Source organism: Aspergillus thermomutatus (assembly GCF_002237265.1).
Source record: "Aspergillus thermomutatus strain HMR AF 39 chromosome Unknown NODE_61, whole genome shotgun sequence".
NCBI classification, from domain to species: Eukaryota; Fungi; Ascomycota; class Eurotiomycetes; order Eurotiales; family Aspergillaceae; genus Aspergillus; species Aspergillus thermomutatus.
In genome coordinates, this window is record NW_020798110.1 from 1 (window position 1) to 25695 (window position 25695).

General features: G+C 50.4%; 10 protein-coding genes across 10 annotated transcripts; 7 read left to right on the top strand and 3 right to left on the bottom strand.

Annotated features, from left to right (window-relative positions):
• Positions 1-68: 68 nt before the first annotated feature.
• On the top strand, positions 69-269 carry CDV56_100035 (uncharacterized protein; the record flags this gene model as incomplete). The annotated part of the gene is made up of 1 exon (XM_026753654.1): positions 69-269. A coding segment is annotated over one exon (201 nt), but the record flags the coding sequence as incomplete, so codon positions are not given.
• Positions 270-538: 269 nt separating this feature from the next.
• On the bottom strand, positions 539-1464 carry CDV56_100172 (CybS family protein; the record flags this gene model as incomplete). The annotated part of the gene is made up of 4 exons (XM_026753791.1): positions 539-704; positions 758-877; positions 961-1027; positions 1323-1464. 4 exons carry the CDS (start codon positions 1462-1464, stop codon positions 539-541), a joined length of 495 nt encoding a protein of 164 aa, XP_026615614.1.
• A 540-nt stretch (positions 1465-2004) lies between these two features.
• CDV56_100489 (MDR family NADP-dependent oxidoreductase) lies at positions 2005-3039 on the bottom strand (the record flags this gene model as incomplete). The annotated part of the gene is made up of 1 exon (XM_026754108.1): positions 2005-3039. One exon carries the CDS (start codon positions 3037-3039, stop codon positions 2005-2007), a length of 1035 nt encoding a protein of 344 aa, XP_026615615.1.
• A 1677-nt stretch (positions 3040-4716) lies between these two features.
• CDV56_100917 (uncharacterized protein) lies at positions 4717-6747 on the top strand (the record flags this gene model as incomplete). Its single annotated transcript, XM_026754536.1, has 2 exons — positions 4717-5090; positions 5157-6747. 2 exons carry the CDS (start codon positions 4717-4719, stop codon positions 6745-6747), a joined length of 1965 nt encoding a protein of 654 aa, XP_026615616.1.
• An 856-nt stretch (positions 6748-7603) lies between these two features.
• On the bottom strand, positions 7604-8041 carry CDV56_101365 (uncharacterized protein; the record flags this gene model as incomplete). The annotated part of the gene is made up of 1 exon (XM_026754984.1): positions 7604-8041. One exon carries the CDS (start codon positions 8039-8041, stop codon positions 7604-7606), a length of 438 nt encoding a protein of 145 aa, XP_026615617.1.
• Positions 8042-8870: 829 nt separating this feature from the next.
• CDV56_101553 (uncharacterized protein) lies at positions 8871-9767 on the top strand (the record flags this gene model as incomplete). Its single annotated transcript, XM_026755172.1, has 2 exons — positions 8871-8991; positions 9049-9767. 2 exons carry the CDS (start codon positions 8871-8873, stop codon positions 9765-9767), a joined length of 840 nt encoding a protein of 279 aa, XP_026615618.1.
• Positions 9768-15584: 5817 nt separating this feature from the next.
• On the top strand, positions 15585-16601 carry CDV56_102465 (uncharacterized protein; the record flags this gene model as incomplete). The annotated part of the gene is made up of 3 exons (XM_026756084.1): positions 15585-15617; positions 15676-16275; positions 16359-16601. The coding sequence occupies 3 exons, from the start codon at positions 15585-15587 to the stop codon at positions 16599-16601; spliced, it is 876 nt and encodes a 291-aa protein (XP_026615619.1).
• Positions 16602-17936: 1335 nt separating this feature from the next.
• CDV56_102769 (multicopper oxidase) lies at positions 17937-19845 on the top strand (the record flags this gene model as incomplete). The annotated part of the gene is made up of 3 exons (XM_026756388.1): positions 17937-18189; positions 18248-18722; positions 18780-19845. The coding sequence occupies 3 exons, from the start codon at positions 17937-17939 to the stop codon at positions 19843-19845; spliced, it is 1794 nt and encodes a 597-aa protein (XP_026615620.1).
• Positions 19846-20566: 721 nt separating this feature from the next.
• On the top strand, positions 20567-22411 carry CDV56_103077 (Zn(II)2Cys6 transcription factor; the record flags this gene model as incomplete). Its single annotated transcript, XM_026756696.1, has 3 exons — positions 20567-21268; positions 21324-21467; positions 21533-22411. 3 exons carry the CDS (start codon positions 20567-20569, stop codon positions 22409-22411), a joined length of 1725 nt encoding a protein of 574 aa, XP_026615621.1.
• A 978-nt stretch (positions 22412-23389) lies between these two features.
• Positions 23390-24328, top strand: CDV56_103402 (uncharacterized protein; the record flags this gene model as incomplete). The annotated part of the gene is made up of 1 exon (XM_026757021.1): positions 23390-24328. One exon carries the CDS (start codon positions 23390-23392, stop codon positions 24326-24328), a length of 939 nt encoding a protein of 312 aa, XP_026615622.1.
• Positions 24329-25695: the final 1367 nt, after the last annotated feature.

The window sequence follows — 25695 nt, forward strand, 5'->3', positions numbered from 1 at the left end:
AGACGTATGTTGTGTTTGATGGGGATGTCACGGATGATTTGATCCTGGCGTATGTGCGGACGAGGTAGGGGGCGGATAAAGCCGGGGGGTATGGGTTGCAGGGGCTGGGCTCGATTCTTGTTGAGAGTATCTCTGGGAGCTGGGATAATGTGGTTGGGTTGCCGTTGAAAGCGGCGTTGAAGTTGATTGAGAAGGTGGTGGCCAAGGCGGATGATGAGGATGAGGATGATTTGTTGGAGGATGAGGAGGAGGAGGAGGAGGAGGAGTAAGGCGGGTTGAGGGCTCTTGGGCTCATGATGATGTCCTTTGGTATGATACTGGATGCTTTTATGACGCTGGTCGTTTCGCTATAGATTCCATCGATGTGAAAAGGGCATGGTATAGAAAAAGTCTTCGGTTTACATTTTATAGCCGACCAATAGAGCAGGCTAGGCTTGACGAGACAAATAGAAAATTGAGCACATGTACATAGGCAGACGCCTGAAAAAGAACCATCGAAATCAAATGCAAAACTCAAACAACTCCCTCAGAGATCGGTCTATGCCTTCCACACCCGCTTGATGGCCTCTGTGACACCAACGTCGTTTGTCTCGAACTCATACAGACCGACGGCGGTGGTAAGAGTGAAAGCACGCAGTAGCCAGTTCATGAACGTCGAGGTCTTGGGGACGCGGCGCGTGGGGAAGTAGTCGATGATAGAGGCCCTGTGACGTGTTAATTTCGACTGCCTGGAACGAATCGAATGGCTAGAGCATACTGGAAACCAATGTGGGAGTGAAGGACCAGCAGGGCGCAGAGGACGGAGTCCATGACGGGGTTAAGGGAGCCGGCAGCGAAGGGAGCGATGGTCAGAGGGATCAGTCCGACAGTGACGAGTCTAGATCCGCATCAGCGTCGATTGCCTTGATTTATACCCCTCCATCTGAGTCTCCATAGACCAAGTTCCACATCTGTACGCACCTCTCGAATGTCCAGTGGTAGCTACCCTCCGAAGGGTGAGGCTTGGGAATAGGAGCAGGGTCGTTCACTGGGAGAGTCTTGTGTCAGTCCATCGTTCTCTGTTTCGGTATGAAAGCTGAAAACTGGATGTAGCGGATGTTGCGGACTGCGAATTTGGCTGAATGATGGTGTGTATTCCGCTTCCGCATCTCAAACAGTATCGATGCTGTTAACGATGGGGCTCTTCGACATACTTGTTCCCTGAATGACCTCTATACGCAACCTGTTAGCTCTACTTGATTCCGTACACCCCTCCTCATCAACGCAACACCCCCACAATCACAACTCATAACCCCTCATAAACAGATCAAGGAGCAACTCACGAGGCAGAGGAGGCAGAATCTGCTTCTTCGCAGAAGCATGGAAAGCCACAACCTGCGACACGTTCTTGTTCACCAAGGGCGACCGGAAGGCGGACAGGCAAGAGTGCCTGGAAAGGAGGGACTGGCGCGCAATCGAAGCCATCGTGACGATATGCTGAGAACTCGATCCAAACAATATCCTAATATGAGCTGCACTGCAGACCTGCTGGGGTAGACCGTGAGCGCGTTTGGAAGTCCTGAACCTAGTAATTGGAGGTGCACGCTTGAGATCGTGAGGTTGAATTGGAACCTCGGGCATCCGATTCGGGATGCGGTCATCACATTGTGGGCGCTCTGATTCGCTAATGTTTCTCCGCCCAGCCGAAAATGGCCGATGTTCCGGCAGATGGATTTGTGTCTTCTGAATGCTTCAGCTGTGGCCTGCTCTAGCATTATTGTACTTGGACTGAAGTGATGCCGACATTCGTCTACAGAGACTGTATCTGCAGAGCCTTTTACATCTACATTGTGTTCACTAACAATCGTCATAGTCCTACGTGATCGCAATTACCAGAAACCCAAATCCTGAAGAATGTTTTTGCGCCAGGCATATGTAATTCATTTTCGCTCATATCTCGTCATGATGTGCTTATGAGATGATTATACTATTAACATGCAGTATCTTTTAACGAATTTCCCCCGTCTAAAACTTGAGAACAGCCTTGCCCTTGTTCTTACCGTGGAAGATACCAACCAGACCCTCGGCGGCGTTGTCGATGCCGGTGGTCTCGTGCAGGAGAGCCTTGAAGGAACCCTCCTTGATCCACTTCTGCACGTTCTTCTGGTGCTCCTCAGTGTACTTGTCACCCATGCCAGGATCGGAGACAATGAAGCCACGCATATCAATACGCTTGACCAGCACATTGTGGATGTTCTTGATGGGGTAAGGAGCCGCGTTGTATTGGGAGATGAGACCGCAGACAACGACACGACCGAAGTTGTTCATGGCGTCCAGAGCGGCCTCGAGGTGCTCACCACCGACGTTCTCGTAGTAGATGTCGATACCCTGGGGCGCCAGGCGGGCCAGAGCATCAGCGGGCTTTTCCTTCTTGTAGTTGAAACCTCCGTCGAAGCCCAGGTCCTTGGTGATGTACTCGAGCTTCTCATCGGAACCAACGCTGCCGATGACCTTAAGACCCTCGTGCTTAGCCAGCTGTCCGACAAGCTGTCCGACAGCGCCGCTGGCAGCGGAGACGAAGATCGTCTCGCCCTTCTTGGGCTTACCAATCTCGTAAAGGGAAGAGTAGGCGGTCAGACCAGGCATACCCAGAGGGCCGAGGAACACACGGATGTCCTCAAGGCCAAGGGGGTTCTCGAGAGGGCGGATGCTGGCAACCTGGGAGCCATCGAGAACAATGTACTCCTGGATGGGGACAAAGCCGATGACCAGATCACCTTCCTTGAAAGAAGCATTGTTGGAGCGGAGGACCTTGGCAATCGTCGAGCTGTCGATAGGCTTGCCGAGCTCAAAAGCGGGAGAGTAGGATTTTACGTGAGCCGGGCGCATGCGACCACGCATGTAGGGGTCGAAGCTTGTGTAGAGCGACTGCAGGACAACGCCATTCTCGGGGGCGGGAGTGTTGGCGTCATAGTCGACAGACTCGATGGTAAGGTGCTCGCCGGGGACGGGGTATCCTTCAGGAACTTTCTTGAAGAAAAGGGCCTTGTTCGAGCTCATTTTGACTGTGAGTGTATAGAGAGTATTGGGAGGATGAGATAGACAGAAAGCTCCCAGAAAGGTTCCAACAATAAATATCTCTCTAGCTGGTCTGTAGCTACGAGGAGCAGGACTGATTTATATACTGTAATAGCCTAGGTAAGTAGCCCACTCCTCCTAGGAAGAAGCGGGGCAGAGCCAAATTTTATGAGGTTGAATGATGAATTTGCCTGGATTATCAAGCAGCGAACACCAGAGAAGCTTCTTGAGAAATCAAAAAAGAGGGAAAGTACCTAGGTAACTCGTCTGTCCGAGCGATCCTTAGCAGTGGAGTGGCTCCTATACCAACTTATTCATCCCTACTCCGTTGAGAGCCGGAGACTTAAGGTAGCACATTTCTATGGAACCCATTCTTCATGGTTGCATTAGTGGAGCTATCGGAGAGATTCATGTCCATCCACCGACGGCTGAAACACACCTTCTAGGCAAGAGAACCGTTCCTTGACGATGATGAACAGGAAGGCGGAATATCATGATTTTTAATCATTATGATGTTGTACGGAGGTGTTCCCTAAAGCAGCCATGGTATGCATATCATATCAGAGGCTAATGCACTAATGCAGTTTCAATGCATTGCCTGTTTGACTGCAGGACATCTTTGCATAATTGCTTCGACATGGTATGATTCTGATCTGAGTCCCTGGAATGAAGTAATTATTAGGTAGATATAGATACCGTACCTTAGATACCTACCTTAGTACCTTAGATTATTGTAAGATGAAGTCATGATTCGTGTAAGCTGCATCTCATTGGGTGAGATCATGTGCCTTGACTAGCTGTTTCATGTTGGACTCATCGCAACTGAGATATATCTAGTAGTACTAGATACAGAGTATCTCTTTCATTTCTCTTGATGTTGTTCACTCTACAAGTTTGATACCAGGACTCCATGTACATCTGCGCCCCCATTTGAAGGGTATTTAAGAGGAGATGCAGTTTCCAATCTTCTTGAACAGCTAAAACCTCAAACTCTGACCTGCATTATACCTTCTCATCAAGTCGATTTCTCGATCTGGAGTATCGAATCAACGGTGCATTCGATCACCTGGACGTGAGACGAGGCGAAGTAAGGACTCCGTGCTACAACACCACCATTATCATCCAACATCGGCGGTTGTAGACATGTCGAACTCAATACTCGGAACAACGCGCAAACCCACTATCCAGGCTCTGTTTGGCAGAAGATGCATTTGCAAGCCCCTGTTGAGACAGATGCCACGGACTCGTCCCTTTGTCAAGTTTGGCACAATAGATTGGACTGAGAGACTGCAGCATCAGTAGAACGTAAGTCCCACTTAGTTATCTCGATAATCGCGACTCTGTCCATTTGTCTTATTCCTGATGCTGCTCATCATCACCATACCTACTTCGTACTTCCCAGGTGGATGTTGTGCCTGAGGCCACTCGGGCCAATCATATTGTATTTGCCCCGACTCTCGCCGCCGAACCTCACCGCCTGCAGTCTCGAACTTTTTCTGCCACTATTTTTCCCTTTCTAAAATTGATTTGAAGTTTCAGACTGTGGCTAATCCTTGCATCAGCCAACAACATTTTGATATTGATTTCATCTCGATTGTTGTTTTTCTGGATTGAATTGGTGCTATCTAATATCAATATCATTCCCCTTCCACTGATTTAATGATGCTGGGCGCAGTTCGCCGTTATGGCGTTGTCCACGCTCTGCGAGCCTCCGTCCCCCGTGCCCTCTGCAGATCGTCGAATTCGCAGCTCTTGAGATGCCAGACTCCTTCCATTACAGTCTTTCCTCAATCCGTTCGATTGCTACATAAGTCGTCTCCTTTCTTTTCGTCGGAATCCGCTCAAGCACAGGCGCAACCTGATGACTTGGAGTTGGCTGCTCCGCAGGAGCGGTTGACCGAGTTCGCCGACTTGGCTGAGCAGGGACTGGTGGACCCAAAAATTATTCGCGCAATTGTTAAAGATATGAAGATCAAAACTATGACCGATGTCCAGAGCCAAACCTTGCGTGAAATTTTGCAAGGGGATGATGTGTCAGTATATGCTCTCACCTCTTAAAGCCCTTGACGACCAAACTAACCGTGCATCTCTTTCTACAGTTTGGCCCAGGCAAAGACCGGTACTGGAAAAACCCTTGCCTTTCTCACGCCGGTACTTCAGAATATTATGAAAGACCCATCCTTGAAGGGGCTGAACCGGAGGCGGTCACAGGCGACTTCCGCCGACATTCGCGCCATTGTCATCTCTCCTACGCGTGAGCTGGCAGAGCAGATTGCCGTGGAGGCTCGGCGGTTAGCGGCTCACGCAGGTGTCATTGTGCAGACTGCTGTTGGTGGCACTCAGAAGCGCGAAGGTCTACGTCGCATCCAAAGAGAGGGATGCCATGTGTTGATCGGCACGCCAGGTCGGCTCAAGGACGTTCTCTCCGACTCCTTCACTGGTGTCACGGCCCCCAATCTGACCACTCTTGTACTGGACGAAGCAGATCGTTTGCTGGATGATGGGTTCTCTGAAGACATCATGCAAATCCAACGTCTTCTTCCGGACCCCATGAAGGTCGACCGTCAAACGCTCATGTTCTCCGCGACAATTCCAAGGGAAGTCATGCGAATGGTCCGTCAGACCATGAAGCCTGACTTCAAGCTTATCAGGACCGTGCGAGAAGACGAAGTCCCTACCCATCTCACAGTTCCTCAGAAGCACGTTGTTCTCAAGGGCTACGAGAATGCCATGCCTGCTCTTCTCGAGTTTGTGACGAAATATGTCGAAGGCGGAAAGGAGAATCCGGATCAGCGACCATTCAAGGCAATTGTCTATTTTAACTCAACGGTGCAGACTAATCTGGTCTACGAGACTTTCCGCAATATAGTCGAGCAGCGTAATCATCCGCTACGCAGTGTTCGTGTCTTCGAAATTCATTCGCAGTTGTCTCAAGCTCGGAGAACTCGCTCCTCTGACTCTTTCCGGGCCTCTAAGTCTGCCATCCTTTTCTCGTCCGATGTGACAGCTCGTGGCATGGACTTCCCCGACGTGACTCACGTGTTCCAAATCAGTATCCCCAGGGACCGAGCTACCTACATTCACCGTCTGGGCCGCACGGCGCGTGCGAATAAGACTGGCGAGGGCTGGATTCTCACCCACAAAGGAGAGCTGCCTGAGTTCAACAGGCGACTAAAAGGTCTCCCAATCAACCAAGACAGGGAGACCTTCACGACGGCTATGGTCGATATGACCAATTCCGACCTCGACCCCGAGTCCCCCGCAACTAAATTTATCAAGGAGGTCAATGAAGCCGTGCAAGAAGTCCCAGAAGATCTGAAGAGGCGAGCATATATGGCCCAAATTGGCCCATTGAGAAGTGTTTTTTCTAGCAAGCGGGACTTGATCCAGGCCATTACCGACTGTGTTGTGCACGGCTATGGCCTGCCTGAAGCCCCACTAATGAATTCGACCACTGCCCGTAATCTGGGACTTGATGGAGTACCTGGTGTTCGTTCCGCGGACAGACGCCGTTTCAGCGACAACATGTCGACAGGACGTGACTATCGCAGAGGCGATCGCAATGACAACCCTTTCTCCCGCCATGACCGCGGGTCCAGATTCGACCGCCGCGAGCCAAAGTTTGGCAATCGCCGCAACGCCGATGATTTCCCTAGAGGCCGCCGACATGCCGACAGAGACAGCCACTAGACCTATTTCCGTCTCTTAGGTCCAGCGAAAACCCCTGATAGACTCAGCCAGGGTTGTCGAGCGAGTCTCGCACAGCCGATCGGCTTTGACCTTGACAGAAAGATTGCATTGGGCGGCGTTATACGATCTAACAGGACACCTCTCATCTCCTCGCATGTTTATTTCACCTGGGGCTTCCGGATTATTGAATGTTCGTCGGATTTGAATACTCATGATGATATCGTTTGACTACCCTGTCTTATTGTGTATTATTAAATATTTCAATGTGTATTATTGGTACTGTTGTTCGTCGTGGATTTTGTTCTGGAAATATAGACTATGCAATATCCCAAGGGACAATTCTGGTCAAATTGAATTTGAAAGTGATTCTTATTCACAATTGGTATCGGACAAGAAGTGCAAGGAGAAAAGTAGGGTGAGCTTTAGAGGCAGAGTGAGACTTTACATCGGTAAGTATGCATTCTTCAAAGTCCATATCAAGGTATCAAGTTCGAACGACAAGAGCCGACCAGGGAACAGGGAGTCGCTCTACTGAATGCGACTCTCAGAGAGAAAAGGTGACAAAGAAAATCCCGGAGCGCCATAACTATCCAGCCTGTGTTCCAAGCATTGCCAGAAACTCAGTGACCACCCCAATTTTTCGCTGGAAGAAGCACCAAAGCCAGGCAGATACTTGTCCAGCTTTTTTATGCCATAAACCAAACAATACACATATCCCATAACGCAAAAGTCATAACCCATGAAAATGTGGTTGTGTCTCATTTGCCCATTTCTGGCAGTCAACGACAACCACCCACAACCGCAATGCCGAACCTCGGCTGGCGTCCTCGAATCCCCTCAGCGCATTGGATGCTCCTCACGGTCGAAACACATCGTCGATGTGTCCGCCTCTGCTCTCGATCTCAGCAATGAGCTCCTGTCGCTCCTGTAGCTTCAAGTGTATGAAATCCACCGTTTTGCGGAGCACAATGCTCTCGCTCCGGCCCTGGCCTTCCAGACCCGGCACCAGCTCCGTAAGCCGATCGAAGCCTTCTCTAATGGCGGCGCGTCGTTTCTGTTCTGAGGCGATGTGGTTATTCTTCTTCTCTTGTTCTGTAAGGCGTGGTTTATCCCGGTCAGTCGTTGTGCCTGTGCCTGGGATGGCCGCTTGCTTAGAGGATGAGGGGACGGTGGGGGTGGTGGAGGAGCGAGTATGTGCGTCCTCTGCTGTTGTGCTTGCGCTGGCGGGAATGGGAGAACAGGAGGGTTCGGAGGAGCTGGAGGCGAGGGATGCTGGTGGTTGTGCAGATGGCATGTTGCTTTTCCTTTTCTTCTTATATTTGGTGGTGGAATTATTTGTCGTGATCAAATTGCTGTGACAGGTTGAAGCATGTGACTGTCTTTTTTCATGTGACACTTGAGTGCGGGGGACGACGAAGGTGAAATAGGGCGGGCGGTATATAAAAAGGTGCTCGAGAACAAATACAAACAAGCAGGAAATCAGAAACAGCAATAATGAGTGACAGAATTGGAGGAATAGACTGGACCTCTTGAGGATTGTAGAGATCAAAAGCATGTCGAGAAAAGACCGTTCTGGTTCTGGATGGATCCAAGGCTTAAGGAAGCCAGCCATCCTCCACCCAAACCTAGGTAGCGTGCGGAGAATCAATCCCCATCTGTATTCCGTACTTTCTAGGCCTCACGCAGTCACGCTGCTTCTCACTAACCGGATAAGTTCTAGCTACCTGCTGCAAATTACAGTCTTTGGCGTCGAGTCTCTGACATAAGACACTACCTAGTCGGAAAGCAGAAAGATCAAAAATCAGAGTCGCCGCCGGATTATTATTTGAGGTTAGCCAAGCTCCGGGGATCCGCTGCCTTGGCGTCTTCACGTCATCGGTACCCTTTATCGAATGTCTCCCCATACGTGCAGACAATTCTAACAATATTACTCAAGTTCTCCCTTTTTTTTCTTCATTTGATACAACTTTTAAGAAGTATCCTGTTTGTGTCTAGCTTTCCCTTTCCCTGTTCATCGAGCTCGCAACCACTCTTCAATCAGACATCGCGGCGTCGATCTTTGATTTCATACTAGACTAGCTTAGATTGCGAATTCCGCACTTGATAATAGCCTGATTCAGAATATGAGCACTCGTGCGCCTCTTCGCGGATCCTGCTTATGTGGTCGCAATCAGTACTCGATTGACATCCCAGAAAATGTGACAGACCACGCTCATATATATTTTGACAGCAGCCGGGATCACCGTACGTATTGGATCCCCTATATCTACCACCAGCCAATGCAAGACTGATATGTATCAGGAAAATCATATGGATCACCTCTCACGGCATGGCTGCGAGTTCCCCTGAGCTGGTATCAATCTCACACCGAGTCTTACTTTCCTGACGAAACCCATGCCACCATCCGTCGGGTCTTTACCCCTCGTCATGCGCCTCACACACAGCGCATCTTCTGCGGATACTGCGGCACTCCGCTCACCTACTGGAGCGAGAGTCCCCAAGAGGAGGCGGACTATATGTCTGTGACGATTGGTAGTCTGTACGGCGAGGATCAACGCATGCTGGAGGACCTCAACCTTCTTCCGGAATCATCGGATGAAGGCGGAGAAGCCGAGGAAGAGGATGGAGAAGCGGAAGAGAAAGAGGAAAAGAAAGGTGTGACTGTAAGTCCAGCTGAGCATACGCAAGCATTATCCACCCAAGCAACAGTTGTTGTGCCTTCGTCGGCTCGCGGGCCTGCCCTGACTCGGAGCTATCGACGGGGCACGACGCGGGGTATCCCGTGGTTTGAGGAGATGATTGAGGGGAGTCGGCTGGGCCGCCTAATGAAGAAGAGGCGCGGTGTAGGGGTTAGTGGTGACAACTCGACGACAATAGAATGGGAAGTGACTGAGTGGGGGGACGAGGATCCCAGCGAAGAAACGCAGACCGGGTCAACTGAGGCGCGAGCAGCCGTGAAACGGAAAAGAGGACATTACATCGACACGGAGGGACCTGGATCGGCCGCGAAACAAATGTGATGCTAGCAGATTTCTACTCACTCTATAGATGAAAGATTTGGTGAGCTCTCATACTGGCTGAATACCATTGTAGATGTCGAGTTTTCCGTACTCAAGCTATGCGCAACAGGAGCATCGGTATACGAATCGTCAAGAAGCTCTGCTCCCCTGTTCTCCAGATAATAGCAATATGTCCATATGCCTTGATCAAACAAGCGTCCTGTTCCATGCGATCATCCCTATAGTTAGGGTCAGCTCGGGCGTCGACGGACTTGCCGTGTTCTCGTATATATGGCAAGATCTCAGACTCAGAAGCATAAAAAGACCAAAAAAGCTGCTTTCATGCTAATTTTTGGGTTTCAACTTGCAGCTCAAGGAGGGCCTAGACGACCCCAAGCAATAAACAAACAGAAGTAAAGCGACCGTGAATAGGGGATGCCTGAGGCGTGCCCTCTATCACTTAGTTGGTTTCCCAAATAGGAATCGCCTCGCTTAGGTTGCCTATGCCTACAGTGAAGTGAAGGATATCTTCGCCTGCTCTCGCACACTGTGTTTCTTTCAAGATAAAGCTGTCATTATCTACATGTCTGCTTGGAAACAACCTGTCTCTTTGATCCCCTAGCTAATCATCTCGATATCATATGCCGCTTTCCTCTAAGAGTGAGATATCAGCTTAGCCCTCGTTTGGATCCAGAACAACACTGAGTACTCTGGAATAAGAGATCTTGCTGCCATCTCATCTCTCATCTCCAGGAACACCAGCCTTGAACACTTCCTGCATGATCGTCCGCTTGTGTAGATATTGACTGTGTTCAATCATAGGACAACCAAGCCGGAATAGGTATGCTTTTCTGCTTATCTCTCGTTCTTGTGTTTCGATTGCTGGGGAAGTGACTTTCAATAGACAAACTTTGAGAGAAATAGTCTGTGAGGCGAACTTTTTGGCTGCCTGCAGGGCAGTTGACCAGGCGACTCAAGATGAAGCTCGACCCAAGTTCAGCAAAGCTGAAAGGGAAGCGCTCGGCTCCCAATCTCAGAACAAAAAACAGTGCCCTCAATGTTGCTTCCAGCGCCAAACCACGTAAGTCGCCCAAGAAAGACTCTGTACCAAGTCTTAGGACCAGAGCATCAGCACCGAACTTGAAGAAAGGTGCGGATAAGTTGCCTCCCAAGTCCTCGTTTCCTTTGAGCCAGCCCCCCAAGGACCAGAGCAATGAATCGAACGACAAGCAGGATGGCGAGTCTCAGCCGAAAGAAGCCCCACGCTTTATGATGTACACTCAGGCCAAGGACATCAAGCCGGTGGAGTATCGGCCAAAGCGTCAATACGCAGGTCCTGCTATTCCTAAGATTATGGGGTGCGAACCACTTTTATTTCGGCCCAAACCGGTTGAGGTCAAGCAGGAGACACGAAAAGAGAGGATCTTGAAGGAGATCAAAAAGAGGTATCAAGCCAGGAAAGCCCGAGTGAGAGGCGTCGTCAAGAATCTCAGCAATGTCAGACTGCTCAGGACAATGCATGCACTGAAGGCTTCTGTGAAGGCGATGCGTAAGGATGCCCACGAACGGCTTCTCGAGGTACGTGTTGTCAAGGACGTTTGTTGTGAGTTTCAGGGAAAGCTGAGTGGATGGCCTACAGTGCAAGCCAATTTATCGTATCAAGGAGATCAAGCAGCTCAGGCGAGCCTCGATGTTGCTTGGTCTATCTAGACCTCAGCAGAGACCGCTGTCAACTTTGTCTGTACGTGGATATACCTGAGAACTGTGACCAGGGGAAGACTCACTCTTAGAAGATAGGAAGCACCATCACACTCGGGGACTGTCGAAGATACTCTGAAATCTCAGTTTACAGCAGGGCGACTGATTCTCCGAAGCTCGCAGAACTTTTTCCAGACGCTGGCACTAGTACAGAGGTCGAAGATGGACCCGGCCCTACAATAGTGAATGAAGACGAGGACCGCACAGTGCGCGAGTCCCTGTTGTATTTTCAAGACGTGGCTTCTCTCATTCAAACACATCCAAATTTCAGAAATTCTGACGAAGGGATTACCCACACTGAGTCTCTAGCAACGTCTACCTCTTTCCCTCAACACCAGAATAGTCGTCCACTTTCACTCTCTTCATCCATCCTGCGATATCACACTTTTCCTAATAACCACGACGATATTTCCCCTCGATCTTCTTTCTCAGATAGCTCTTCTGATCTAACGATCACTCCGTTGAGGATCCACAAAAAAGCCAACATGCCACCTGAACCGGGTCCGGATTCAAAGGATCCCTTTGTTGATTCTTCGACTGGTGGGAATCACACTGCAGACAACACTGATAACGCATCCCAGTCTCCGTTCTCTAAAGGTAAGGCACTGCTGTTTTCCATGCTCATGACCTTTTTCATTCTCCTTTGACCCTGCAATGATGTGCAAGAGCTGCTATCTCTCTCTTGAGCTATCTCAAGCCTGTGGTGGCAGGGGAGTAGCTTAGTGAGGACCGTCGAGTCTTCTCCAACTATCAGCAACTTCACAACTTATATGTAGAGATGCTAACATCTGCTCGTGTCCAGAAGTTGTGGAGAATACAGCAGATAACGCTGCATCCACTGCAAAATCAGTCCAGAATAACACAATCTCTTCTGAGTCCGCAGGACCCGAGGCTCCCCAGCAAGGTACGTACATCCCTCCTCACTTGAAATATCCTGCTGACATTGCTAAAGACAAAATGGTTAACAAAGATACTCCTCAACACGCAAGCGCTGAAACCACCCCGGTACTGCAAACGGCTGTACGGGCTCGCGGAGAGAACTACACTTCACGTATCCCTGCTCCTCCTTCACAGAAGTTGGACACTGGAGGAAACCAACAGAAAGACTCGCGAGTGACTTCTGAGCACCGAAGCTCCATACCTGTTGCAATCCGCAAGGTTAGCACGGACATGCCTGAAGGTGGCTCTAGTGGACACGAGGTTGGTGAGACCCGTGTCGCTGAGAGAACTCGCGAGCCTGTTGCGGCACCTTCTCAGCGTGTAGTCAATACTCCGCGTGGATATGTACGACATGTAGACATAGAACGTGAGGTTTCCCGCTACTCATCCACATCGTCCTCCAGTGGCGACTCGGATTATGAGCACGATGACGAGGATGTGCTTGAGAGACCCACTGGTTACACCGGCGATAATCGTCGGCCATTCGAACGATCTGCTCAATGTTTCTATGGACCACGTCTGCAGATTGCGGCGTCGGCAGAAAACGTTATCATGGGCACCGAAGGCTCCTCGAAGCTGTCTCAGAAATCGTCACCTGATCTCAAACGGGACGGCCATCGTACTGCTACACAGCCTAGCCCTCAAAATGCACGCCTCGGTGGGCAGAGTTCCAGACTGGTAGAAGGAGCTCTTGAAGCAAGGGCCAGCCCTGCTGGAATCCCTGAAGCTTCTTGGAACTTTTGCCGCCCCCGGCCCTCTCTTGAGAATATTTCCAGAAGAGACATCAGTGCACGGGAGCTTTCTATTCCACGAAAGCCTGTGGGTAACCCAAGCTTCACGGATATCAACAATCCCAGTTCGAATGAACTTCAGTCTCACTACATGGTGCCTATGGTGCCCAAGATTCCGGATGAACATAATGTGTTCTTGAACAAGGACAAGCCTCTACCTGAACTGAAAGCTGTCCCCCTCTCTAAGGGTACTGACCAAGGATCAAAAGAAATTACCGGGTCCCTGACTGCTGATCTCTCGGCGCATGCGAGGGTCAAGGGGGCACCAGCCGCTGACAGACAGCATCCTGCCCGGACTTCCTCGCTACAATCAATGCCCCCTAGTCAAGGAGAGTCTGCCGCAACTACTCCTCGGACTCCAAATATACCACACTCAAGCGGTGCGACTGGTTTGGAGCGGACTGTAACCTTCGACGATATCGTGCCCGAAAGCGACCATACCGCACAGCGCGGAAACAAAGGCAGGTTCCCAGAGTCGAAGAGCAATCGCATGCTTGACAGCTTCCGGAACATTTTCAAGCATAAGAGTGCCGCTGATAAAGCACGTGCGAAAAATCAAGAGAGCACCGACGCTGCGATAGAAGGGTCTGGAGACAAGGCTCAAAGCGGCGCAGTCGATCGTGCTAATAAGGATGATGGTAAATCGGAAGCGACAAAGACAGCCCCTAAGTCGCGAACCAAGTCCACCAGACTGCCCGAACGAGGTGGTTGGAGCAAGGGTGCTCGCAGCATTAGTGCCCCTATCCATGTCTCACCTGGAGCGTTCCCGACTCCTACTTCCTCATTGTCTTCCATCCCGGCCCCTTCGCCACGTGTCTACGAGGAGTATCAAACTCCATCGTTTGCTAGGCCTACCAAGTCAACGCGTACCAGAGCGGCCACAAATCCTAGATTGCAAACGCCTGTTGCTGCAGATGGCCGCACTAGGAGACCTTCAGCCATGACAGCTTCCACTGGAAGCCCGCAGCGCTCGACCCGTGTTTCGCGTCATCTCAGTGCAGCCACAGGCTCAAAGAAGGCAGCACAGGTTAAAAAGCTCGCAGAGGAACGGGCCGCCGTCTCCGAGTCGCCAGGAGCCGTTTCTTCCCAGACAACCCATGCCTCGAATACAGATTGGTGGAATCTTCCTACGGAGCGGAAAGATGATGAGGTCAATGCCTTCTTTCCTCGAATTTACCGAGAGATCTGTGAAGAGACGAACAGGGATAAGAAAGCAAAGATGCTTCAGGTGAGTCTCCTTGCTGTTGTAGAGCTCCTCTGACTGGTCCCTTTCTCTGATGATGTGTACAGGAAATTTTTGCACTCAAGCATCAACTGGATGTTGTGAACAACGCACGTTCAGCTCTCGCAGAAGCCGAGGAGATGCTAGGCAAAAAAACTGAAAAGAAAGCTGTTGCGGAACGTGCTCTTTATGAGCATTTCCTTCAAGCTCGGGCCAAATTCGCCTTTTAGAGCATCAGCTTATGAATTGCACGACTGATGACGATTACGGAGTATCACTTTCACCTGATTTCTGTCTTATGACTGACGAATGAATGAGCAATGGCATTTTTTGCTGTCTTGCGTTTTTGATACCCGGGCCTCGGCCATCGCCCAGTCGATTTACAATTTTCTTTACTTATCTCTTTGTTGATCTTCAGTCAACCCTAACTCAAGCTTCATCTTTGTCAACAGTCAAGAAAGACTGAAGACACCAAAAAAAAAGAAAGAAAAAAAAATCCACAAAAAAAAGGTCATCTGTATGAGTCAACACTGCTCGTTGATTGTTTTTCTTTTTGTTTTCACTTTCACTGATGAATTAGAAAAGCCACAAAAACACTAGAAAAATGGAAAAGAAATTGGGCGTAGCCCTACCAAAGGAATGATCATGAGTAACTCATCTTGTGCTCAATAAGTACTGTACTTTAGTTGAGCTTGTAGACTGATCTGAATGTGTTTCCCCAAACGGATTGAACTGATGCCCCCTAGACGCATAAGCATTTCTGGCAGCGAAAGAGTGTTCCTCACTCAATGGAAGAAAATGAGGTGAGGTTGAGGGCACAAAGGACAAAGAGTCTCAGCTTTGTAGCGACCTGTCTTTCTTGGGAGATCAAAATAAAGGCAGAATGACAAAGAATTATTATGCTTAGCTTGTTTGTTCATTCAAGTGGCTTTGCATAATGCCCTACTGGCGAAAGCCTTTCAGGATATTGTGAATGACCATTGACTGTTAGAGTGCAACAGACCCGTCACGTCGCCCTCTTCTTACCAGTACTAAAAGTTACGATCTCCAACAACTTCCCAACTCTCGACTCTTGCTGCCTCAACTCGTCTTGAACTCTATCCCTAAGTGTTCTCCATAACAAGCATCATGCGGAAGGAGCGTAGGAATCAGCGCTACCGGGTAAGTCTGTCTTTTCGAGTCTTTTCCAACAACCATCGAGACAATCCTGCTATGACAGTCTCTTGTGTTTCGAGTAGCTAACATGGCAGAGTGGCAGCCAACCAATTTCGGCAACACGGTCAACACAATCAATTTTCCAGACCAAATGAGAGGCCGCACGGTCGAGCGATTCCCACCCGTCCTCGTGCAAGACATAGAACGCTTCTCCAGAGATCCGAGGGTTCCCTTCCTTACTCCTGATGAGATCGCGCATGCACCAGTCCCCAGATCCCGTGTCAACGCGTTCAATAACCAGCCTTTGCCTTACCAGCATCATCAACCCGTGAACACCTGGGTTCCAGGGCTTCCAGGACCGGTCAATACCGGCCGTCCCACCATGATCCCACCCAACACAATGATGGCCACTCCACCTGCTGTGTTTGCGCAGCCAGGACCTGTCATGACCGGCCGTCCCGTCATGAATTCGGCTCACGCAATGATGAACAGTCCCCCTCCTGGTTATGCGCAGCCAGAGCCTTTCCTGGGGGCCCATCCTGCCATGAATGCACCTCATGCAATGATGACCACTCCTCCCCCTGTTCTTGCGCAGCGGATGAGGGAGCAACTTAACCAGTACAAGATGATTCTGCATGACATTCGCACCGCAGGCGGACGGCAGGTAAGATTGATCAAACTCGTTGGCTCGCTCATTCATTCGATTGTCTCGGCTCCTTTGGATACTGACATGTTGTCGAACGCTAGGAGTTCGAACCACCCCGTTTCACCCCTCACCCGAGCTTCACGGATTCGCCACCTCCAGAGATATACTCGCCATCCTCAGAGACAAAGAGTCCTGTTTCTGCCAAGGAGGTGATGTTCGCCGAATCGACTCCAACCTCGAAGCTTCGTGGGGACGCGCCCGAGTTTGTTCCTGGTAGACCATATGAGGGTAAAAACCAGAAGCCAAAGACTGAGCGGGGCTGGATGATTGTTTCTAGCACGTAACTTGGGTGTTTCTCCTCATCGGCACGTCGTACGACTTTGACGATGTCCTGAACTCCTGAGTTGTGCCGTTGAAGGCCCTGGATCGGTTCGGATGGCCCTTTCGAGTCTTTCGTCCATATTAGGACTGTAAATTGCATTGGGGCATCGATTTAGCCGTCCTATAAGGATACTGAGTTGATCCAAATGCTATGCAGACATTTCTACTCTTCCTTGAACTGGCGTCTTGAGGGGGATTCTTGAGCGGACATAAGGTAGTTCGAATCTGTAGGCTGTTGTGACTGCTTCATGATAATTTGCCGAAGTTTATGGGCTTCTTGAAGCATTTAATAGCCGTCCGAAGTAATCGTAAACAAGTCCCTTGTCCTGAGACTCCCGGCTATTTCCGTGGCCGTCGAGGATCAGAGCCGAGGTATGGAGGCTGGAGCAGAGCGGCCCGAAAGGCTTGATCTCCATCCTTTTTTCAACCACGACTCAAGCTCACCACCCCAAATTATATCCACTTCTTGCTACAAACGTCGACAATGTGTCAATTTTGTTTGATCTCTACCTCTCTAACTGCTCCGTATTCCCCTTGCCCTCTCTTTACCCATCAAAACCACACATATCCGTACTAAGGGTCGTCATCAACTTAAACAAGTGGGTCTGATCTTCCCTGGCAATCACTAGTTGGTCGATGGTACCGAGGATCTGCATCTTACATTCTACACTGGAATAGTTTACTGAGTGCAGGGCAGTACTAGTAGTGCACAGTCCTTGAAGTCTGTGGTTTATGCGGCCCGATTGCAGATCTACTGATCAAAGGAGGCTGATTTCGCTGACTTGGCGAACCATGTGCCTGCACCTCACTGGGATACAGCCACCAGAGCGAGAACTAAACTTCGACAACCAACAAAGCCATGGGCCGAAGTATCCGTGCCATACGCACCCTCACCGCTTCCGGTGTGGGTGCGTATGGCACGGATAATTCGACGGATTTCTCACTTACCAGAGTCGGTTTCATTCAATATGGATTTGTGAATCAATAGTCGATCAGTCCGGTGGTCCGGTTTGTACAATGTGACTGAGCTGACTCTCAGCCGAGGAGCTCATTTGGCTAGTGGAATCGTGCAGCTAATCGATGAACCTGGGTTGGTTCTCCTTGCATTTTGAATTTGACAGACTCTGCACACATGGGGATTTTTGTCAGCCAGCCCTGCCACTTGTTCAGAGATGGACCTTTTTTGAGGGTGGCACTGCAGCCTGATACCCATTTCGGGGATATTAAAGCAATGGATTCTCCGCCGTTCGGTTATGTTTTCTCCTGTCGTTGCATTTCCCCTGTGTTCAGTGTTCGATATGGGCTCCTTTCGCGATGGACTGGCTTCCCTAGCACTGCTGCTGCTATGCTTTGTCTCTTGGGGATCGGCCAATGTGGTACGCTTTAAGATCACTCTGACATGGGAGGACTGGGCTCCAGCTGGTATCGCTCGGAAGATGATCCTCACCAACGGCCAATTTCCAGCTCCGCCATTGTACTTGCGACAGGGGGATGATGTTGAGTTTATGGTGGATAATCAACTTCCGTTTGCTACCACAATTCACTTCCACGGTAAGGTTATTTAGCGGCAATAGGTGATAGATAAGTCTGACACCTCTCATCTAATCAGGAATTGACCAAACGGGAACGCCTTGGTCCGATGGAGTTCCTGGTCTTTCGCAAAGACCAATCCCATCCGGCAGCACTTTTCTTTACAAGTGGAATGCAGGACAGTATGGCAGCTACTTTTATCACTCTCACAGCAGAGGGCAGATTGATGATGGCTTATACGGAGCGATTTATATCCGTCCTGATGACGCAGTAAAGAAGCCCTTTTGGTTGATAACTAATTGTACGAGTGAAGTCGAGGCCATGCGTCGAGCCGAAGAAAGAACAATCCCAGTACTGCTAAGTGACTGGCGCCAGTTGACGTCCGAGGAGCTGTGGCACGTGGAGAAGGCAAGTGGACAAGACGCATTCTGTGTGAACGCGTTGTTGGTCAATGGAAAGGGCTCGGTGCAGTGTCTGGACCGCCGTACATTGGATCAGTATGCCAGTGCGGCAAAGTGGGCTTTTTTGGGAAACTCTTCGCTGACTGATATTGGGTAAGTGCGAAAGAAGTACCGTAGTTCAAGTTATCGATTTGAAGTTGACTTTCCCAGTTGCGTGCCCCCGACGAATCCACTGATCCAAGGAAATTTTCCGCATAACTTCAGTGCCATCCCACCGACGGTGTTTTCCGGCTGTACTCCGTCTCAGGGCTCGACCGAGCGACTCCTGGTTGATCCGTACGCTTCGTACGCCAGCTTCGACCTAATTAGTTCTGCTGGTTTGGCAATGATCACTTTCTCGATCGACGAACATCCCATGTATATATACGCCATCGATGGAAGGTACATCGTCCCTACTCGAGTGGATGCGGTCACCATTGCCAACGGAAACCGGTACTCAATCATGGTGAAGCTGGATAAACCGGCTGGTGACTACACCGTTCGTATAGCAAACAGCGGAGTCAATCAGATTATTAGCGGCAAAGCGAGCATGTCTTACAACACGCCTTTCAAAGCTCAATCACGTCCTTCGCAGCCATCAATCGACATCACCGGCGCAAATACAACAGCGGAAGTCGTGGCATTCGACGAGAGCATGGTGATTCCTTTTCCTGTGGAGGTACCGGCGCAAGAGGTTGCCCAGACCTTCTTCCTAGATATCCACCGTTTTAATGCATCCTACCGTTGGGTGCTTGGAAACTCAAGCTTCCCGCTCTCCCTGGAGGAAGCGTCTCCGCTTCTGTTTAATCGCTCCGCGGCCAAGCCCGATCTCTCAATTTCAACTCGCAACGGAACCTGGGTCGATCTCATCCTCAGAGTGGTCGGCCCTTTACAGCCACCTCACCCTATTCACAAGCACTCGAACAAGTTCTTCGTCATTGGTCAAGGAAATGGAGATTTCAACTATACCTCAGTGGCCGAGGCGACGAAGTACATTCCGGAGAGCTTCAACTTTAAGACCCCGCAGATCCGGGACACATTCATAACGCCTCCCACTGCACCTGGCCCCACTTGGTTGGCGATCAGATATCAAGTCGTCAATCCTGGCGCATTCTTGCTCCATTGTCACATTCAGATACATCTGAGCGGTGGTATGGCGCTGGCCTTGTTGGACGGCGTAGATAAGTGGCCTGTGGACATTCCTGAGGAGTACCGGCTCGCTGCCTCGGGATCCTAATGACGGGAGTGGCGCATGTTCGGCGTTAGATTTCTTGAGCTCAGGCTTACAGCTATATGAAGGTAGTTTTCGAAACTTCCAGTAGACACATGATCGACGAGAATGATTATATAGAGCATGGACACTTTCTTTGGCTGTTCTTATATCCTGGCCAATCAGACCTCAGTCAAGTAATGGATGCTGCGCACAGATTAATCTTTTTATGCATGAGTTGCCGATTCTTCCGGTATTCTGACGTCTATACTCTCAAACAGTTAGACTAATGTAGATGGACGTGAAAGTTGAGAACAGAGTTCACATCGATGATAACTGATAACCTCGGGAAATCCCCCGCACTGCAGTGCCGTGGCGCAGATCACCTGATGCGGACTAGCTTTACCCCAACATGTGGCTTGATTGGGTCGTGTGAGGCAGCGCTCTCCTGGAGTTTCAGGAACGGAACCGACCATGCAAGAGACGAGGATTCCCCTCTTGTGCATCTCATTTCCATCGTTGTTGATGGTGGCGAGCACGGTCTTCCATCTCGAGAATTTATTCTCAACGACGCGATAGCTTTACTCTAGCGCCTGGCAGGCTCAGAGTCAGATCATACACAGGCCTTCCCGCGGTGGTACCACTGCTCGCACAGCTTACTCATTCAGGAACGGGTTTCTGCATCCACGAGTGTGCTTGTGCGACCGGCTGCTTTTATTCTAGAAGAACGGAAAACTATTGGTTCACTATGGTCTTCTGTGGGAAACCCAGCAAAGGATGCGGCCAATGCCGATCCAGGAAGATCCGGTGCGACCAGGTCCGGCCTGCTTGTTCGCAATGCCTCAAAGGCAACAGGGCCTGTCCCGGCTACCGGGACGAGCTTTCGTTGATGTTTCGTGATGAAAGTCAGCAGGTTGTCAGGAAGGCCCGGAATAGTGCCGCAGCGCGAAAGTCCAAGCAGGCAAGGAAGGCCCGGCGGACCCTTTCGCCGAGTGAGAGTAGCCCGGAGTCTTCATCGGGTGCGACGACGGTCTCGGCCAGCCGGAGTAGCGATGCTATTGACTTCAGCGATGATAGTCCGCTGCAGCCGGAGCTGATTGAGCGGCAGCCGCTGACGAGGCTTCAGCCGTCGTACCAGACCACGCAGGATGAGGCGGTCTGTTACTTTCTTCGGTACAATCCGTGGCCTGGGTTTCACTGGATGATTGATCTGAGTCCCGAGTTTCTTGCGAGAACGGGCTTTTCTGTGAGTCAGGAGGCTATGAAGGCGAGTGTCGGTGCTGTGGGGACGGCGATGCTTGGACGGGTCCGACAGGACATGTCGATGATTATCGCTGCTGAAGCGGATTATGGATACGCTTTGCAAATGTTAGCGTTTGCTGTCTCGAATCCAGCAGAGGTGAAAGCCAATCCGACACTGGGGGCGGTCTTGATGCTGGCAATTTTTGAGGTAAGTAGCTTTGGCCTGTTTTTTTCTGCTCATGATATCTGAGACATTATTCCAGGTCGTTACCAGCAGAACAACACAAAATATTGAGAAGTGGACGAACCATATTCGCGGAGCCGCGGCCATTCTTGAACTGCGCGGTCCAGAGCAAGTACAGAATGAAGAGGGTCTGAAACTGTTCATCCAGCTGCGGTTTCAAATAGTACGTGCTTCACCGACTCCTGCGGCTTGACTTTTCTTTGTTCAGATGACAACTGACACTCGCAGATTACGAGCTGCTTACAGCTCAGCGTACACGTGCCGCCATCGGTGCTCGAATGTGCACCACTTGGCATGTTTCTCCGCCCACAGACAGAGGCCTACGGTGATCGCCTGATTTACATCCTAGGCAGATTGTCCAACCTCCGCGCCGATGTCAGCCAAAAGTACATGACAGATAATCAAGAGGTTCTAGCAGCTGCCTACGGCATCGATGCTGAATTGCTAGCCTGGCTTGCATCTCTTCCTCCAGACTTTTCGTACAGCACCGTCGAGAACCCTTACTCTGATGCAGCGTTCAAGAGACTCTGTCGTGGCATACTTCCGTACAACAATCAATACCACATCTACAACGATCTCTGGATCTGCCATACATGGAATCAGTATCGCTGCGCGCGGATCATCGTCTGCGAGATCATACTGAGCTGTCTGCGGCGACTGTTCGGCAAGTCAGCGGGCACATGCGCTCCCAGCGAACTGCAAAGTCATTGCTTCAGGATCCGCAGCCTCACGCGACAGTTGGCTGCGGACATCTGCGCCAGCGTACCCTACCATTTTGGCGTTGGAAACACTGAAAAGAGTCAGACGGGCTCTGTCCCCATCAACGAGAGTCACACAGCAGGTCTCGTGCTGCTGTGGCCGCTGGTACTGGCCGGCGCAACCGAGGGGAAGAACCATCCTTTGCGAAAGTGGGGCATTGACTGTCTGCGGCTCATCGGGCACGGTATGGGGATCGATCAGGCTCTTGCTTTGATTGATGTTCTAGAATCCGAAGCGGGGGTCTTTGAGGGCGTGGGTGATGATGGGGTTCTCATAGAGGAGAAGAGCTCCGCTGTTGTGAGAAATAAAGTTTTGACAAGTACTTGGAAGCATTTGGAGGCTGAATGACTGCTTTCTTTTATGCGAGTGATTTTGATTGGACCTCGGCGTATAGTCTCGGTGATCTGGCGTATTGGATGAACGATTTTTGTATGTCTCGTCAGGCGCGTTGTCAGATGATTTATGCTGTACATATGTAAATGACCCCCTCACATACATAATACGCCTCGTATTTCTCAGAAAGCTTAGATTGAAGCCTTCTGGTGGACTGCACACTGTCTGGTTTCATTTGTTCCTGAGGCAACTACACAGCCCCTGCCTGCGGTTGCGGAGGGGCGGTGCTGCAAGCCTGCAACCTAAGGCAAGGCTTACCTGCTGGACTCCGGGAATATGGGAGCAAGGGCTACAGTGACTGAGTCATAATTATTGGTAGAGGACTCAGCCTCATTTTATTCTGGCACGTCCCTTCACTAGTTCTTATCCTGAACCCTGAATCCTTTGCATTTAGGGTTCGGGGGGGATTTAGCCCTTGTATTACCTTCTAAGACATGCCACAAGAGCGATCCTAGACATGATTGTCTAAGCTCAGAGCCTCAGCCTTCTTAGACTAGTGTATAGACAACTTTCTCTGTGCTAGTAGTATGACACCATAGTCCGCCTTGTATATGCCTTCGTCGTTCATGATACTAAAGGTTATGAGTAGATAAAAGAAAGTAATGTTCGCGCCTACGCAAAGGAACAAACAATGAGATCATTCGTCGACAAATCCATAGATCTGTGGTTGAGACTGCCTGTTTAGCGAGTTTTGACTTCATTCGCAACCAAGGAAAGGCATCATACTTTCCCTCTTTTGTTGAGCCGATTGCATACCACGAGCATCATTCAGATTCCCAAATCTCAATGCCGCTTCTCTTTGGAAGATTCAAGTCTCGATCTTCTCCCCCTCCTCCCCTTTCTCTTGATTCACCAAGAGACTCTCTCGTGCCGGAATCTCTCCAGCGCCAGCTCCCACCCGCTTATACTATCGACGACAGTCCAGAAATCACAATGGGCCATCGTCACTCACGAGTAGGAGGCAGTTCAACCACCTCAAGAACGGCCACCTACCAAGCAACCCAATCTAGGCCCCACAAGGGAAACACCTACGTGCAAACCAGCAACCTCGACGTCTGGTCTCCGCCCCCCTACACCCAGCAAGCACCAGCACCAGCACCAGTCACACTTACACCCGGCTCGACGGCCTCCTTCACCAGCAGCACGGGCGACTCACCCTACGCCTTCCTCCGCGAATTCGACACGATCTTCGTCGTCGACGACAGCTCAAGCATGCTCGGATCGCGGTGGAAGGAAGCCGAGGAGGCCCTTGCCGCCATCGCACCCATCTGCACGCGGTACGACCAGGACGGAATCGACATCTACTTTCTCAACCACCGCCGCGACGCGACGGCCACTTCGACGGGCGCATACCATAATATCACCACCGCCGCGGACGTGCAGGAGATCTTCAACAGTGTGCGGCCGCGCGGGCCAACACCGTACGGGAAACGGCTGCTGCAGATCCTGAACCCGTACCTGCGGCGTGTGGAGAAGATGGCTGCCGCGACGGATGAGGATGGGAACCTGAGGGATCCGGCGAAGTTTGTGAAGCCGTTGAATATCATTGCGATTACGGATGGGGTGTTTACGGATGATGCGGAGAGTGTGATTGTTGATGTTGCGAAGCGGTTGGATGGGCCGCGGTGTCGGGCTGTGCCGTGGCAGGTGGGTATCCAGTTCTTCCAGATTGGGGATGATGAGGGGGCGAGGAGATATCTGGAGGATCTGGACGATGATCTGGGGAAGATGGCCAAGGAGGATAATCTGAGGGATATTGTCGATACGGTGCCGTGGAGGGGGCATCGCGGGCAGACGCTGAACGCGGAGGGCATCCTCAAGTGCACGATGGGTGCTGTGCATAAGAAATACGATAAGCGGAAGGCGTTTTAGGCAGTTGGTTGTGTATTCTGCTTGACGAGTTTGCTACGCGGTGGCTCATTGCTTTTGTTATTCTGGTTGTTGTTTCATTAGCTTGAGGGCGGCTACTGTGTTTCCAGCTTGGACTCGGCGTACCTATCTAATACCTCTCTACCCTTGCCAGCAGCGTTAATGGATTAGGCAGATTTTCCTCTTTATTCTGATTTCCCGGTCTAGGCTCTGGCCAGGACATTCCAGGACAACTGACAGGTAATCATTCCCAAACAGGCTCATACTTCACACATGCAAGGGAGTAGGCTGAAACGTGCTGCAGTAAGCGCCAGACTGTTGAATGTGAACAGGAGCACTTGGAAAGCCCCTCGAACTGGCGAATAGATAGTGAAAATAGGTAAAAGGAATCATCTTCCGTAATCGTATCGCCAGAAGTCGAGAGATTGGTTGAGTCCATTCAGCCACCACTAGCAGATAGTGGATCCATCGGCCGTCTCTGGACTACCTACTATTGAAGATGACCCATGGGAATCAACATCACGATGTTCCTTCCCCACAAGCTTCGGACATACATCGGTGACTCCAGTAAAACCCCATGTTATCAATCCAGGCGATGGTAATTGAGTACGCTCCGCAGGGGATGACGATGACAGAAACATAATGATCGGAACCGCCGTGGTCGGTGTGGGTGAGGATGTTTCTGCCATCGGTTGCCCGGCACCGAAGCACACTAAGAGCGTACCTGCATGGCCGTAAGCGCCAGGACTAGGAGAATTTCGGCGTGCACGGGGAATCCGACTGGTCAATTTGGATTTGGAAGTTCTGCTTTCTGAGTAGTCTATCTGATTTGTTCAAGGACCGGTGAGACCTGGATGGTGCTACGGATACTGTTCGATTAGTCTGGCTAGGTCGATACAGCCTTAGGGTTCAACATTCAGGGCAGGACTGCCTGTGAGATGATCGTCAGTCAAGTCATTTCGGCTTTGAGTTAACAAATGTCTTGTTCATCTTAGATTATCCTTAGAATGAATTGATGGTTCTGTTGGGATGTCTACCTTGAGTCCTTGAGTCTTATGCACAAGCCCCTGGTAATAATGGTATTATCAAGTGCAGTATTTTACAAAGGCATGGCCCATGCAACCCATAGATAGATACCTAGAGTATACATGGTTTTCACGTGGATAATCTGCGTGTTATTGATCATTTTGTGAAGTTGACTGGTCTGTACAACTATTCTACAGGTTGGAAAGATAATTACAGAGTAATGGTCATTGAGTGGTTGATTTCTTGTACTTGGTAGATATCTAGGTGGTACGGAGTATTTAGCTGGCGATGATGATCTCCACTGCTCGGGTCAACAACCACATGGCTGGCTGATTGCATTCTTG